General features: G+C 33.4%; 1 protein-coding gene across 14 annotated transcripts in view; it reads left to right on the forward strand.

Annotated features, from left to right (window-relative positions):
* Positions 1-16,496, forward strand: part of BBS9 (Bardet-Biedl syndrome 9) — a 471,319-nt gene that overhangs the window by 192,574 nt on the left and 262,249 nt on the right. For 13 of the 14 annotated variants that reach the window (XR_014266409.1, XR_014266410.1, XR_014266411.1 and 10 more), the window contains exons 18-19: positions 677-691; positions 5,603-5,743. Coding sequence is in view for 9 of the 14 variants with exons in the window: in XM_082471759.1 (XP_082327885.1) it covers positions 677-691; positions 5,603-5,743 (156 nt within the window). In the remaining 5 variants the exon portion in view is untranslated. The remainder of the gene's footprint in view (positions 1-676; positions 692-5,602; positions 5,744-16,496) is intronic. The other variant, XM_082471760.1, reaches the window with a different exon arrangement.

The following is a 16,496-nucleotide window of genomic DNA, read 5'->3' on the forward strand; positions in this document are numbered from 1 at the left end:
AAGGCTTAAAAATGCATTATGAAGTTATAAAATCATTCAGTGAGCTTATGGTTGCACATACCATTTTGAGCTATTATGCTTTTCTAAAGACAGAATTTGAAAGACTATAAATTATTACTAAACCAAAGAGCATAGGCATTAATTGGTTGAAAGTTAATTAGAAGTTAAAGTAAAAACAAGTCTATAAAAGTAAAAGTATACCAAGACAAGCTGAAAAAAAAATAGACATTGTTCCATAGTAGTATCTATTAACTAAAGTTATAATATAAGCAAGACTAACTGGAAATACTAATATTATATATTTGTCTTTCACTCAAATTTTTTCCAAAAAATTCATTTAATGCTCTTGATGTCATTTACATATTGAGTCTGGTTTGCTTTTGGCTAGATCATATATCTTTACCTCTTTTTGTCACATTTATACTGGAATAACACCCGCTCATGGACTTCTGAGAATGAATGAAATATATTGTTAGATTTCATTTATTCATTTTATATTCTTCAATTGTGAATTGGCATACCTTTATTGGAGGGCCATTTAAATCATCTGTAAGAATCTTGAAAATTTTAAATTATATTTTAAGCAGATATGTGTTAAGTTTGTGTTGTAATTTTATAACAGATAATTTGTTACATTTTCTCCCCTATCCCTTTTTGCATTGCCTCTGATGGATAGATCGAAATCCTGAGGGTAAGTGAAAAGATAATTTAGAACAAAATGAATTTCAGAACTGAAATTTGGTCAGTTAATTGAATTGGTATTATACCATGAATGAATTCTTTTTATGGACTGCTGTTTTAACCATAGCAACCTCTTTAGGGTGATTCAGTGCCTTGATCTGGCTATGGAGAAGCTAGTAGATGTTTCCACTTATAGATACTTGTTATTCATTATTAGTTGTTTCAGAGTCATGAGAAACAATGAAGCTCCATGACTTTTTTGAACAAAACCAAAGGCGCCACTGACAACTTATTTTTGTAAGTCATTGGTGATTTACCTGTATGCTCAGTTATCTTAGTGTACTTAAAAAGAGTAAGGAAAAAAATTCTGAATTCTAAATTGTATGATTCTGTATACCCCAAAATATTCACCTCTTTGATTAGAATGCCATGTGTACTCATTCTATGGGCCTATTCCTTGTCTTGTTTAGAATTTGTGGGGTAATATCATCAAGGGACTGACCCCTTGAACTTGCTTGGGTCAGTGTTGTCACCATTTTGTTTTCCCCAAATCCTTTGTTTACTACTCTGCTATAATACTTATCATAATATGAGTTTCATTAAGTTTGTTCCTTAGGTTCTCCTAGTAGATTTTTGAGCTCTTTAAGAGTAGGGTTCAAGTACTTATCTTAGGATTGTGCAGTATCTGGTTACATGACAGGTACTCTATAAGGATCTTCTACTTTGATTATTTTTCCTCCTAGACGTAGACTTAATGTGATGGTTTGTCTTAGTTTATTAGCCATTTTAAGATTAGTATTAGATAATATTAATTAGTAATAATTAGATAAATAAAATACTTAAAAAAAATGGCATTATTTACTCATATAGTTTTGGTGGTTCCAACAACCTGAGTTGCATAGTGTCTGGGAGGTGAATATATATTTATATGAGAAATATTTTAATAGAAGTAAGCTTTTAGCTTAATAACATAAAGTATACTTGTCAAATTAGAATTTGGGTTATTAAAAATAATTTTAATAATGAATATTTACTTTGCAAGATTTCATGTAACTGATAAGATTTCACAATAACTTTTATAAAATACAATATTATTATTTAAATTATTTGTTTTGAGTTTTAAAAAAATCAGTAAAGGTTATTATTGAAAGGAATTTATTTCCTCTTACTAAAAATTCAGATCAAACCATGAGAAAAAAAATCACAATATATGGAAATTTTAGTATTTCAATGCAAACCTAAAGCTGGTTTTAATAATCTCTTATGATATATTTTAAAATTATAATTAAGCTTCAGGGAGTAGAGTTGAAATATTCAGCTTTACCTAGTAGGCAAGAAATTAATATGTGGCCACTTAGATCTTACTTACATAAGGCTTCAAATTTCAAAGACTTTTCCATTTTATTGGCCTGATCTGTTCAGGCTGTATTGCAGATAAGCAGTCCTGCTTTTACATATGGAGAAAGAGAAGCAATCGAGGTTTTATGTTGTCCCATAAGAGTTTGTCTCCATTATTTCTGCATTAAAGTTACATGACATGGGCAGTGTAAAACATGACTGCAGATGGAGCACAGTACGTAGCCAGACATAACAGGAAGGGATCAAGGAAGTTCTGGCTACCAGACATTGCTACTGCTTTGGGGTTCCTTGTTTTCAATAAGAAATGACTCTAGCAGGCCCCTGGAAAGAGTTCTAAAGGCATTATGTAGATGTGTAATATATAGATATAGTTATTCAACTCTGGTATATAAGTTCTTTTTTCTTTTTTTTAAAGCACATTTTGGCATCCCTCTTGACAGTGATACTGGTCTCTTGGGTGTGCCAGGGGTAATTAGAATTCTCTTCCTGGAAAAATTGTTCTGTCAGGAGTGATTTTGATCTGAATTTTCTCTCTAAGTGTTAAATAATTTTGTGATTAATTGCACCATGGTAGTTGCGACTATCCATTTCCTCTAGTAGGCTAGAAGGGGAAGTGTTTGAAGGAGAGGTGATTATATTTGTTAAAAAACTGTAGAAAAAAGTCAGTCTGATGAGTGAGTAGGCCAATATTTGAGTATTACAAATGACCAATTTCTTCTTTTCTCTCAGCATTATATTCAGAGAGTTGAATGAGCCAAATAGAGACTGTTTTGCCAACTAAATATCGCTGATGGTAGGCAGTTAGGATCAGTTAGGCTCTTTCAACTGAGTTGAAAGCTATCCTACTAGCAACTTTGGAAAGTCTTTAAATGCATATAATCCTTTCCTTCCTCATTACAGATACACGTATGCATACACTCACACATACCTCTACGTGTCTCTGGCTTCAGGTTCTTAGCTACAGTTATAGCCTGAAGAGTAACTGGTAGCCAAATCTGCATTTCAGGTTTCTTAAGAAAATGTAAATCTCAATAGAAATGTGCCTCTGATGAACTCCATGTCTAAACACTAGACGTTATATTTTGAAACGTTTGGGTTTTAATTTGATGGGAAGTAATATAAAATATTGGCAGTATAATTTTTCTTTTTAAAGGTATGGTTTCCTTAAACTGGTTTCTAAAGGATTTCATGCTTTTTTCCCCCCCAATGGTAAAACTTTTCAAGCTGCCATCATTTAAAAAATAGCCATAATCATTTTATTAAGTATGAGTGTCATCATTTTTCAAAGTAATGTTTTCCAAATGTCCTGTGAAACAGGTTTACAATTCCTGGAGAGAAAAGAAATTCTGGAAGGGTTCTTCAAATCTTAGCAACTGCAGACCATTGCCCTAGTGTGTGATATTGTCATTAACTGACTTAACTGAGCTGTGAATTGAGTTACAATGTATTTCCCTTCTTGGGTTTATTAGTGCTTGCAATCCATTTGTTTCAATTTCTGAAACATTTATATACCACCAGTTTCTTTAGCTCTGGGTTCTCAGAGTTTTAGGGTAATAATCTAAGTAACATAAAGCTAGTGTTGTTGATCATGATTAATTTTCTTTTACCACAAATTCAGTCAGTACCTGGTCCAAGTGAAGTAGAGCCACAGTTTCAGCAGTGTAGTTTTAGAAGAGCATTTACAGCCAAATTTTATTTGAACAATTAGCTCAGACTTTGGTTGAAAGTACATAGACGATAGCTTCTCTTTGTGCATGTACAGAGTTGTCAGAAGATGAAGCATTTTTTCCCCGTTATTCTATTCATTGAAAATGAAGGAAATGGAACTAGGTTTCAGTTTCCTTGTTCTTTCCAGACTGCATCTATTAATTGAGGCTGTAATGTATATATTGTAGAGGAAAAACATTAGTAGGTATATTTCCATAATTTGGGGATATATGGAATATATGAAGTTGGAAAAAATAATGCTTTGTAATGTTTTTTGTGGTGATATTGATAGTTGTGGTCTGAGCAGTAGCTTAGATCATGTTACCATAATATTTTGAGTCAAAACATTTCATCATTTTAAAGTACAAATACACATGCCTCTAAAACCTCACAAAATGTCAGGAAATAATACCCTGGGACTTCTCTGAAGAGACACCAGTTATAATTTGCATCTAGGATTCCAGGAGAAGTGAATTTAACATCTGTTGGTTATGAGCAAAAAATGAGCTATGTAAAATTTGATGGATAATAGATTATGTTGAAGAGAATGACAAATATGCTCCACATGCTCTGAAAAAGTATTTAATTGGCCTCATATATCAATATGCTTGCCATTGTTGATGATCTCTTACTATCCTAGTGAATAAGTAGTTCTGAAAAGTGTACTTCCAGCTTGGTTATAGAGTAAACCACACAACTCCAATTGGCATTAACAAAATATATTGCTAATTCTAGGAATCCTATTTGGGATCATGTCTACAAACTTTACTGCTTCCGCTTTTGCTGTTTTTAAGCTGCTCTCTGACTCCACTGTAAAGAAATAAAGGAATTAATGTGTGGATCTATCCAGTAGCGTAGAACATTTTAAGTTTTCCTTTTTTCTACAGTAGTTTACTAAGATATAGGTTTCTGTATATTATCTTTTGTCGTATCCAGTCAAAAATAGAATCCTAGTATAAAAGGAGAGAGAACTAAAGTTGTAGAATTGCTTTACTTGATTTATAAGTAGAGAACCTAATTTGCTTTGGTTTCAGTTTCATTCTTTGTAAAAATATTAAAAGGAATGATTTTTAAAAACTTTAAATTCTGATATAAAACTCTTCATTGTTATTTATTTATGCAGTTACTTATTTCAATATACCTGTATACTTTCTGAAAAAAATTTGAGAATTGAATGACTATGTAAGCCTTTCAAAATGTTGCTTAACAGTGATATGTAAAGTTAAATGGATTGAGAAAAATTCAATTTGTGTGAAAGTAATATTCTTCATATTGATGTGTAAAATGACATCATTAGATTGAACTTCATTAGAACTTCAGTAGGGCGAATTCTGCTTTCATGCTCATAATTTATTGCAAATTGTTAATTGTACTTCAAATCTTCAATAAGTAAAAAAACTAAAATTAAAAAATTCAGGGGGTAGAGAAATGATTAGATATGGTCATATAGAGTCTTCCTGATATAAATTTCATATTCTTTGCTCATTTTAGCGGATAGTCTTGGATTAGGGCTAGAGCTTTGTAGGTCTTAAAGACAGTTCAGTAATTGAATATAACTACATATAATGTTTTATATAGCGTTCAACTGTGATGACTTTTAAAATATGATATTACTGTTAAAGGCAGAGCTTATCCTATGCTCGTTTTTAAGATTTTATTTTTGCCTTGCACTTTTTGACAATAAAGTAAAAACATAAATTATGATAATGCTTTCCAGTTATTTCAGTTATGCTAAATGAAATGGGCAGGTAACAAACATTTAAACTAAGATATGTTGCTACTATGTACTACTATTAGTAGTACAATATTTTTCTTATTTGTCAAATTTATGAATATATATTTCTCTTTATTTCAGGCATTCCTCGAGTTAGCCAATGTAAGTTTAGACTTCCCCTGAAATTAATCTGCTTGCCAGGCCAGCCTTCAAAAACTGCAAGCCACAAACTAACTATTGATACCAACAAATCTCCAGTCAGTCTTCTCAGTCTCTTTCCAGGTAGGACTCTTGAAGTAACATGCCTGTAACATCAGAAATGTTAAGAATTTAGAATGGAATCCTTCATCAGCAGGTAATGATGGGGTAATTATCAGATAATTGTTAAGTCAGAATATAAAAGTGCCTCAAGGATTTTTTCATCTTGTTTGCGGGTTCAAAGGCAAATAGCTTATATCAACAAGGTAATAAAGCGTACCTTTTAAGTTTGATTAGAATTATTATAATCATTATTTTGCTTCAGTATTCAGAAATAAAAACATCAAATGTTTCTTTTTAGGCTGTGGAATTATTTGGCTTGGAATGTAAATATTTATTATTCATCTTTCTTGTAGGTTTTCAAATATATCCCTTTTCTAAGCATGTAAATATTTATTATTCATCTTCATTGTAGGTTTTTGGAAATGTCCCTTTTAAAAGCATATTCTTATGCCCCTGAAAAGTAACCTCATAAGTAGGTGCTCTATGTGGTTCTGCTGTCTTCAGCAGCTGGAGGGGGCAATGTCCATTCTTTGCCTCCAGTGCTTTAGAAGGGGCTACATGTATAAAGCTAGAATATCACAGCGAACATTATTGGTAATTTGTGAAGGTGTGACTTTCTCCAGGTGTTGGTTTTTCTTTTTGAGTAGCTTAGAAAAGAGAGAGGCATTGATTGGATAAAACATCTTTAGTTGCCAGGGTTTCTAATGTGTCGCATCTATTAACTTTCTTGGTGATGAGGTGGAATTAAAAAAAATAATCTGGGAATTAAATCGACCCTTTTAAATCCATCATTAAAAATCAGCACTGTTGACTGTAAGATGCATCTTCACCCTTGCATTATTGGATAGGATTTAGAATACAAGTATTTCCCACAAGGTTTAGAAATTTATGGCAAGTCAACTTTTGTGTTATAACCTACTTAAAGTGACTAAAATTTATTTTTCATTAATTTGAAGTTTTTTTTTTTTTTTTAAGTTTAAGCTAACTTTTTTTTTTTTTTAAGCTAACTTTTATTTATTTATTTATTTATGGCTGTGTTGGGTCTTCGTTTCTGTGCGAGGGCTTTCTCTAGTTGCGGCAAGCGGGGGCCACTCTTCATCGCGGTGCGCGGGCCTCTCACTATCGCAGCTTCTCTTGTTGCGGAGCACAGGCTCCAGACGCGCAGGCTCAGTAATTGTGGCTCACGGGCCCAGTTGCTCCACGGCATGTGAGATCTTCCCAGACCAGGGCTCGAACCCGCGTCCCCTGCATTAGCAGGCAGATTCTCAACCACTGCGCCACCAGGGAAGCCCCTGAAGTGTTTTTAAAAGCTTTATTTATGTATAACTCTATGAAAAATCTCCAAGATGCTCTTTATTACAATTAATCTATTCTTTAGTTTGAATGAGTTCGAGTGAATGAGTGTGTGTGTGTGTGTGTGTGTGTGTGTGTGTGTGTGTAGTTAGCAAATAGTTTTGTACCTTTTGGTTTCTTATTCCCTTTCGTTCCCTTTCTTCGTCAATTTTCTTATAAAAAATTTGGATTATAAAAAAGGCAGAGAGTCACTACCTTTATAACATCTTATGCAAACATACTAGTTCCTTGGTCTCCTATTCTATCCTGACAACATAGTTGGAAATTGTATGTTGCGCACCAAATTTATTGATGCCTTTGAAAAATGTTTAAGACTCTGGCTTCTGAGTGGTCAATCTTTACTGCAGATGACTGAAACCGATGGAGATTGATTAAGAATGTATGCTTTTGACCAGAGAGGGTATCTCTGTAAGCTATGAATTGGGTAAGAAGTACTAAGGAAAGCTTAGATAACTCATGTGTCCTGATTTTGGACTCAGTTGTTTTGATGTCACAGGTATCTTAGGCTCTTCAGCATATATTTGCTTCTTATTCACTTTAGAAATGGGACTCAATGACAAATTTAAAAAATTTCCCCTAAGAGTCAATTTATGTAATATAGTGTGTTCTCTTTTTGAGTTTCCAGATTTGTGTTCATATTAAACATGCTGGAATCCTGTAATTGTTTAAAAGAAGTACTCTTGCTACTTTTTCACTTTTCATGATACGTTTCACTCTTGCTATATATGACTTTTATATGTTGATGTTAAAGTTGCTATTACAAGTTATTTTTTAACGGAAATAAAATTAATGATCTTCGTAGAGTAGAAATAAAACTACTTTTAATCTACATCTCTTCCTATTTGTTTATTTCAGTTCTTTTTTTTTGTATATTTAAAATTAATTTTTCTTATTACAAAAGAAATGTGAAATTTAAGAATGGATAACCAAAAAGAAGAAAATGAAAGTTACTGGTAATTCTTACACCCAGCAATATCTACTTATATTTCATTACATTTTCCTACTCTTTTAAAAAATATTTTTTCTAAGCATTTCATCCCCCCAAAGAATATTACTTTGCATATTGTTGGGAGACACCTTTCTATATAATTAGATTTTTTATTTTATGATTTTAATGATTACATACTATTCTATCATAAATCATTTGGCCAGCATTATATTTTTCTGTATTTATGTTGTTTTCAGTTTATTAATATTGTGAATATATTATAGCAATATTTCTCTAAATTTATTATTACTTCTTTGATGAATATGTAAAAGTGGAATTACTGAGTCAAGCAAAGGATAATAATATTTTTAAAGCTTTTGAAATATAATGTAAAATTGACTTCCTGAAGGGCCACTAGTTAACTCTATCAACAGTGTTTGAATGGAGGTGTCTAGTGCCCCAAATACTGGCCAGTAGAGAATATTATAATTATAAAAAGCTTTAATATGCTTAATGGCTATATAGAAAATATTTATTTACATATATATATATAAATAATTATCTGGAGTGATTTTGGCTAAATGTGACTTAAGCAAGATAATATGTATTTTTTATCTCAAATAAAGAGAGGTCCACAAGTGGGCAATGGAAGCTGGTATAGTGGTTTGTGAATGTTATCAAAGACCCAGCTTTTTTCTTTCTTTGCAATGTGCATTCTCTAGTGTGTTGGCTTGTTCCATGGCAATAGGATAGCTGCTTTGGCTTAAGTCATCATAACTGACTACAGGGCAGGAGGTAGGGGAAAGAGATAGCTATAGCAATGACTGTAACTTTTATCAGAAAGGCATGTTTCCATAAACTTCTTAGGAGATTTCTACTTAGGCCTCAATAGCCAAAATACTGTCACATGGCCTCTTCTAGCAGTAAAGGGGGCTGAGAACTACTGTAGATGGGCTGGGGAAAAGGAGGCTGGGAATAGATGTTAAATTAGCTGACATTCATTGTATGCCATGATACCAGTAATTTTACACAAAAATTTTACATAAATGTAATAACAAATAGCGTGCTATTGTAGCAGCCTTTTATGGTACTCAGATATATGGCTATCTTTCCTTGTCAATGAATTTGTATTTTAATGTTTACATAATATTCTATTGTTTAGGGGTGCCATGTACATAGCTTTTTTGTACTTCTCTGTTTCTCTTTGGAGAAATTCCTTGAAGATAAATGACTGAGTTAAAGGATATGCACATTTGAAAACTTTATTCAAATGCCAAAGTTACTTCCAGAATAATTGTATCAGGTTACAAGCCCAACATCAGGGTTTGTACGCAGGATAGCAGCTGGATTTAAAGCTTTTAAAATTTTTGACATGGTTAGGTGAAATATGACATCTCTTTTTAAAATTTGCATTTCTAAATTATTTGTTAGCATAGAAATTTTGTAATTGTTATTAACTACTTGTATTCTTTTAACATATAAGGTTTATATTTTTAGGCAGTAAAATTTATTTTAAAATTTAATTTTATAACTGCTTTATTTAGTTTCAAGTTTTCATGTTGTTCTTAGAATGATCTCTATTTTAAGATTATAAAATATTAATTATATTTTCTTCTGGTACATTTTAATACATTCTTTAATTCTGAAACACAGCTTCAGTATAAATTTTTTGTTTTTATAAAAAACAACTTTATTGAAGTATAACTTATGTACACATGTATAAAGTATACAATTTGGTAAGTTTTGGTGTTTGTATATACCTTTGAAACCATCCCTGCAATCATGATGCTGAAAATATCCATCACCCCAAAGAGCTTCCTTGTGCCCCTTTGTGATCTGTTTTTCCCCCATCCCCAGGCAACCACTGGTTTCCTTTCTGTCACTATAGATTAGTTTGCACTTTCTAAAGTTTTATAAAATGGAATTACTCAGTATGTGCTCTTTTTTGTCTGCCTTCTTTCATTCCCTTATCAGATTATATGACTTGCACATATTTTCTCCCAGTCTATGGCATGTCTTTTCATTCTTTTAACAGTGTCTTTGGAAGAGCAGAAGTTCTTAATTTTGATAAAGCCCAATTTATCTGGTCTTTTCTTTTATGGATCATGATTTTAATGTTATATTTAAGAAATTTTTGCCTAACTCAAGGTTACAAAGTTTTTCTCGTACTTGTTTTTCTAGAAGTTTTCTAGTTTTATGTTTTATATTTAGGGCTCTTATCCATTTTGAATTGATATTTATGTATGGTGTGAGATATGGATAAAATTCATATTTTTGCATATGAGTATCTAATGTTCCAGCACTACTTTTTTTTTTTTTTTGGCTTCACCACGCGGCTTGAGGGATCTTAGTTCCCCAACCAGGGATTGAACCCGTGCCCCCTGCAGTGGAAGTGTGGAGTCCTAACCACTGGACTGCCAGGGAATTCCCCCAAACTACTTTTGAAAAGACTATTTTTTTCCACTGAATCACCTTTGCAAAGTTGTTGAAAATCATCTGAATGTATATCATAGGACTATATAAATCATCAGAATGTATATATATATTTCTGCTCAGTTTGTTCCATTGATCTATTTATCTTTGCCCATCAATATTGCTATATACCAATAGCATAGTGTCTTAATTACTATATATAAGTCTAGAAGTCAGGTAGCGTAATTTCTCCAACTTTATTCTTTTATTTTCAAAGTTGTCTTGGATGTTCTAGATCATCTGCATTTTCACATGAATCTTAGAATCAGCTTATCAATTTAAAAAATGCCTGAGATTTTGATTGTAATTGGGATTGCAACTGATCTAATTCTATAGATCAATTTGGAGAGAAACAACATCTTAACAATATTGAACATGGTAAAAATTGCTCCACTTATCCTAGTTTCTTAAGATGAAAGTAGAGACCTTCCTTTATTTAGGACGTATTTTATTTTTCTCACTAAGAGTTTATAGTTTTCAATGTACAGGTCTTACAAATCTCTGTCAGATTTATCCCTAAAATATATTTTGATGTGATTGCAAATTGTAGTGTTTTATTTCAATTTCAAATTGTTCTTTCCTAGTACATAGAAATACAATTGGTTTTTGTATATTGATCTTGTATCACACAGCATTGTTTCTACTAGCTTTTTTTTTTTTTGTAGATTTAATCAGATTTTCTACATAGATGATCATGTCATCTGTAAGTGAAAACAGTTTTACCTCTTCCTTGCCAATCTGGAGATTCAGTTTGTTTATTTTTTGCTTGCTTTTTAACCTTGGCTAGAACCTCTGGACGATGTTGAATAGTAATGGTGAGAGCAGACATTCAGTCTTTCAGCATTAAATATGTTTTAGATGTAAGTATTTTGTAGGTGTCCTTTACACGCTTGGGGAAGTTTCCTTTTATACCAAGTTTGCTATGAGTTTTATTAGGAATAGATATTTAATTTTTTCAATGCTTTTTCTACATCAACTGAGATATTTTATATCATTTTCTTCTTTAGTCTGTTAATAGGTGGATTACATTGATTAATTTTTTAATGTTAGCCCTACTGTGCATTCTTGAGATAAATCATACTTTATCATGATGTATTTTCCTTTCAATAGACTGTTGGATTTAATTTGTTAAACTTTATAATTTTTACATCTGTGTTTATAAGGGATATTGATCTGTAATTTTACTTCTTTATAATTATGTCATTAATGTGGAGTTTATGGAATGAATTGGGAAATATTTACCTCCCTTCAATTTTTTTGAACAGCGTGCAGAATTGGTATTATTTTTTGCTTACATAGTTGGAAGAATTCACTAGAGAAGTTTTCCAGACATAGAGTTTTCTGTATGGGATAGCTTTTAAACTACAAATTCAATTTCTTCAAAAGATATAGGCCTCTTGAGGTTATCTATTTCTTATCGAGTGAACTTTGTTAGTTTCTGTCTTTCAGGGAATATGTACATTTCATCTGAATTGTTGAATTTATTGGCATAAGGTTGTTCATAATATTTTCTGATCCTTTTAATATCTGTAGAATCTGTAGTGATGACAACTCACTCATTACTGATACTGCTAATTTGTGTTTTCTCTCTTTTTTGTTCCTGATCTGTTGACTAGAGGTTTATCCATTTTATCTCGCTTTGAAAAACCAGCTTTTGGTTTCATTCATTTCCTCTTTTTATTTTTTGTTTTCTATTCCTTTTAATTTCTCTCATATTCCTTTCTTGTGCTTACTTTGGGTTTAATTTTCTTTTCTTGGTTAGTTGGTTAATGCTATAAAATTTCCTCTATTGCTTTAGCTGCATCCTACAAATGATGAAATGTTGTAATTTTAATTTTCATTCAGTATAAAACAGTTTTAAATTCCCCTTTTGATTTCTTTTTTGACCCTAGTGTTATTTAGAAGTATGGTATGTAGTTTCCAAACTCTTGGGGATTTTCCATACAACTTTTGTTATTGATTTGGAATTCAGTTTCACTGTGGTAGGAAAACATACTTTGTATGCCTGGAATCCTTTTAAATTTATTGAAACTTATTTAATGGCCCCAAGATAGGACTGTTTTTATAAATGTTCCACGTGCATTTGAAAATAATGGATTTTCTGCTGTTGTAGGGTGGGATCTTATGTAAATGTCAGTTAAGGCAAGTTTTCTGATAATGTTTTTAATCTTCTATATCCTTACTGATTTTCTGTCTACATGTGTCAATTATTTTTTTTTTTATAAGAGTAACCACCTCTTTTTTTATATATATAAATTTATTTATTTATTTTTGGCTGTGTTGGGTCTTCGTTGCTGTGCGTGGGCTTCTCTCCATTGCAGTGCACTGGCTTCTAATTGTGGTGGCTTCTCTCTGCAGAGCACGGGCTCTAGGCGCTCAGGCCTCAGCAGCTGCGGCACACAGGCTCAGCAGCTGTAGCTTGTGGGCTCCAGAGCGCAGGCTCAGCAGTTGTGGCGCACAGGCCTAGCTGCTCCGCGGCATGTGGGATCCTCCAGGACCAGGGATCGAACCCGTGTCCCCTGCATTGGCAGGTGGACTCTCAACCACTGCGCCACCAGGGAAGCCCTACATGTGTCAATTATTGAGAGTAGTTTGTTGAAGTCTTCAACTATAATTTGTCTATTTCTTTTTTTTTTTTTTTTTTCAGATCTGAAGTTTTTGCTTCATACATTTTAAAGCTCTGTTTTAGGCACATGAAAATTTAGGTGTATAATGTTCTCTTGATTATTATGAAATAGCCTCTGTCTTTGTTAATATTCTTTGCTCTAAAATCTACTTTTATGATATTTATATAGCTATTCCAACTTTCTTTTCCCTAGTGTTACAGTGATATATATGTATATTTCCTTTTAAGATGTTTACATCTTTATATTTAAAGTAGGTTTCTTATAGGTAGCATACAGTTGAGTCTTGGCTTTTTTAATGCAATACAATATTATCTATCTTTTAATTGGGGTGTTTAGACCATTTTTTAAAAAAATAAATTTATTTACTTATTTTTGGCTGCGTTGGGTCTTCATTGCTGCGCGCAGGCTTTCTCTAGTTGCGGCGAGCGGGGACTACTCTTCGTTGCAGTGTGCGGGCTTCTCATTGTGGTGGCGTCTCTTGTTGTGGAGCATGGGCTCTAGGCACATGGGCTTCAGTAGCTGTGGCACGTGGGCTCAGTAGTTGTGGCTCTCGGGCTCTAGAGCACAGGCTCAGTAGTTGTGGCGCTCAGGCTTAGTTGCTCTGCGGCATGTGGGATCTTCCCGGACCAGGGCTCAAACCTGTGTCCCCTGCATTGGCAGGCGGACTCTTAAGCACTGCGCCACCAGGGAAGTCCCTAGACCATTTATTTATTTAAAAATTTTTGTAAAATTAATTAATTAATTAATTAATTTTTGGCTGCGTTGGGTCTTCGTCTCTGTGCGAGGGCTTTCTCTAGTTGCAGCAAGTGGGGGCCACTCTTCATCGCGGTGCACGGGCCTCTCACTATCGCGGCCTCTCTTGTTGCAGAGCACAGGCTCCAGATGCGCAGGCTCAGTAGTTGTGGCTCACGGGCCCAGTTGCTCTGAGGCATGTGGGATCTTCCCAGACCAGGGCTCGAACCCGTGTCCCCTGCATTAGCAGGCAGATTCTCAACCACTGCGCCACCAGGGAAGCCCTGACTATTTATTTTTAATGTGATTATTGATATGGTTGGTTTTAAATCTACCATCTTGCTCTTTGTTTTCTATTTGCCTCATCTGTTTTTTTTTCCTGCATTCTTTTTTTTTTAAAGATTTTTTTTGATGTGGACCATTTTAAAAGTCTTTATTGAATTTGTTACAATATTGCTTCTGTTTTTTTTTTTTTTTTATGTTTTGGTTTTTTGGTCACTAGGCATGTGGGATCTTAGCTCCCCGACCAGGGATCAAACCCGCACCCCCTTCATTGGAAGGTGAAGTCTTTTTTTTTTTTTTTTTTTAACATCTTTATTGGAGTATAATTGCTTTACAATGGTGTGTTAGTTTCTGCTTTATAACAAAGTGAATCAGTTATACATATACATATGTCCCCATATTTCTTCCCTCTTGCATCTCCCTCCCTCCCACCCTCCCTATCCCACCCCTCTAGGTGGTCACAAAGCACCGAGCTGATCTCCCTGTGCTTTGCGGCTGCTTCCCACTAGCTATCTATTTTACGTTTGGTAGCGTACATATGTCCATGCCACTCTCTCACTTTATCCCAGTGTACCCTTCCCCTTCCCCATATCCTCAAGTCCTTTCTCTAGTAGGTCTGCATCTTTATTCCCGTCTTGCCCCTAGGAAGGTGAAGTCTTAACCACTGGACCGCCAGGGAAGTCCCCTCCTGCATTCTTTTGAATTGAGTATGTTTTATGATTCCATTTTATCTCCTTTGTTGTCTTATTCACTATACCACCTAGTGTTAATTTAGATGCTTCTTTGAAGCTTATGGCAGTGTTTCTCAACCTTTCTTTTATGATTTTCTCCACAAGACTTTTTAGAATCTTTTTCTTAATCAGCCCCTCCACACAGTTTTAGTACCACAGATAATCCTGTATATCTGTTCACATTCTATATGAATATGTTTTTATAGATAAAATGAGTAAGATTTTTCTGAACTCTATAAATTTTTTTTAAACATCGTTATTGGAGTGTAATTGCTTTACAATGGATGAACCCTATAAATTGATTTTTGCCCCTTTGGAAGCAATATTTCCCTGTCAAAAATGCACAGATGCATAATACTGTGTACATCTTTAACTTATCGCAGTCTATCTTTAGGTGATAGTATAATGCCTCAAACATACTATAAGACTCGTACAATAGTATACTTCCATTTCTCCCCTCCCAGCCTTTTTGCTATTGTTGTTTTATATTTTATATCTACATATATTATAAAGCTTGCAATACATTGTTATGAATTTTGCTTTAAACAGTGATTATCTTTTTAAAAAAATTTTTTATATTGGAGTATAGTTGATTAACAATGTTCTGTTAGTTTCAGGTGTACAGCAGAGTAATTCAGTTATACATGTACAGTGATTCTCTTTTTAAGAGATATTAATAATTAAGACAATGATCTTATATATTTACTCATGGAGTTACCTTTTCCACTGCTCTTCATTCCTTTGTGTAGAACCAGGTTCCATCTGGTATCATTTTCCTTTTTCTTGAAGTACTTTGTTAACATTTCTTTTAGTGTAGAAATACTGGTGATGAATTTTTTCAGCTTTTGTAGGTCTGAAAATGTATTTTTTCACCATTTTTTTGAAAGTTATTTTCACTAGGTAAAGATTGTAGGTTGACAATGTTTTTCTTTCAATATTGTAAAGATATTGCTCCATTGATTTCTGGCATTGCATTAAGACATAAACTGTACCTCTATATGTAATATGTCTTTTCTCTCTGGTTGCTTTTAAGATTTTTTTCTTTAAGAAATTCATTTTTGGTGTACCTTGGTTTAGTGTTTTTGGTTTTGTTGTATTTTTATTTTGCTTGTGCTCGGTGTTTGTTAAGATATATATATATTTTAATATCTTTATTGGAGTATAATTGCTTTACAATGGTGTGCCAGCTTCTGCTTTATAACGAAGTGAATCAGCTATACATATACATATATCCTCATATCTCCTGCTCTTGTGTCTCCCTCCCACCCTCCCTATCCCACCCCGGTAGGTGGTCACAAAGCACCGAGCTTATCTGTCTGTGCTATGCAACTGCTTCCCACTAGCTATCTATTTCACATTTGGTAGTCTATATAAGTCCATCCCACTCTCTCACTTGTCCCAGCTTACCCTTCCTCCTCCCTGTGTCCTGAAGTCCATTCTCTAAATCTGCATCTTTATTCCTGTCCTGCCCCTAGGTTCTTCAGAACCATTTTTTTTTTAGATTCCATATATGTGTGTTAGCATATGGTATTAGTTTTTCTCTTTCTGACTTACTTAATTCTGTATGACAGACTCTACGTCCATCCACCTCACTACAAATAACTCAATTTCGTTTCTTTTTATGGCTGAGTAATATTCCATTGTATATA

The sequence above is a fragment of the Balaenoptera physalus genome, assembly GCF_965194825.1.
Source record: "Balaenoptera physalus genome assembly, chromosome: 8".
Classification (NCBI taxonomy): Eukaryota; Metazoa; Chordata; class Mammalia; order Artiodactyla; family Balaenopteridae; genus Balaenoptera; species Balaenoptera physalus.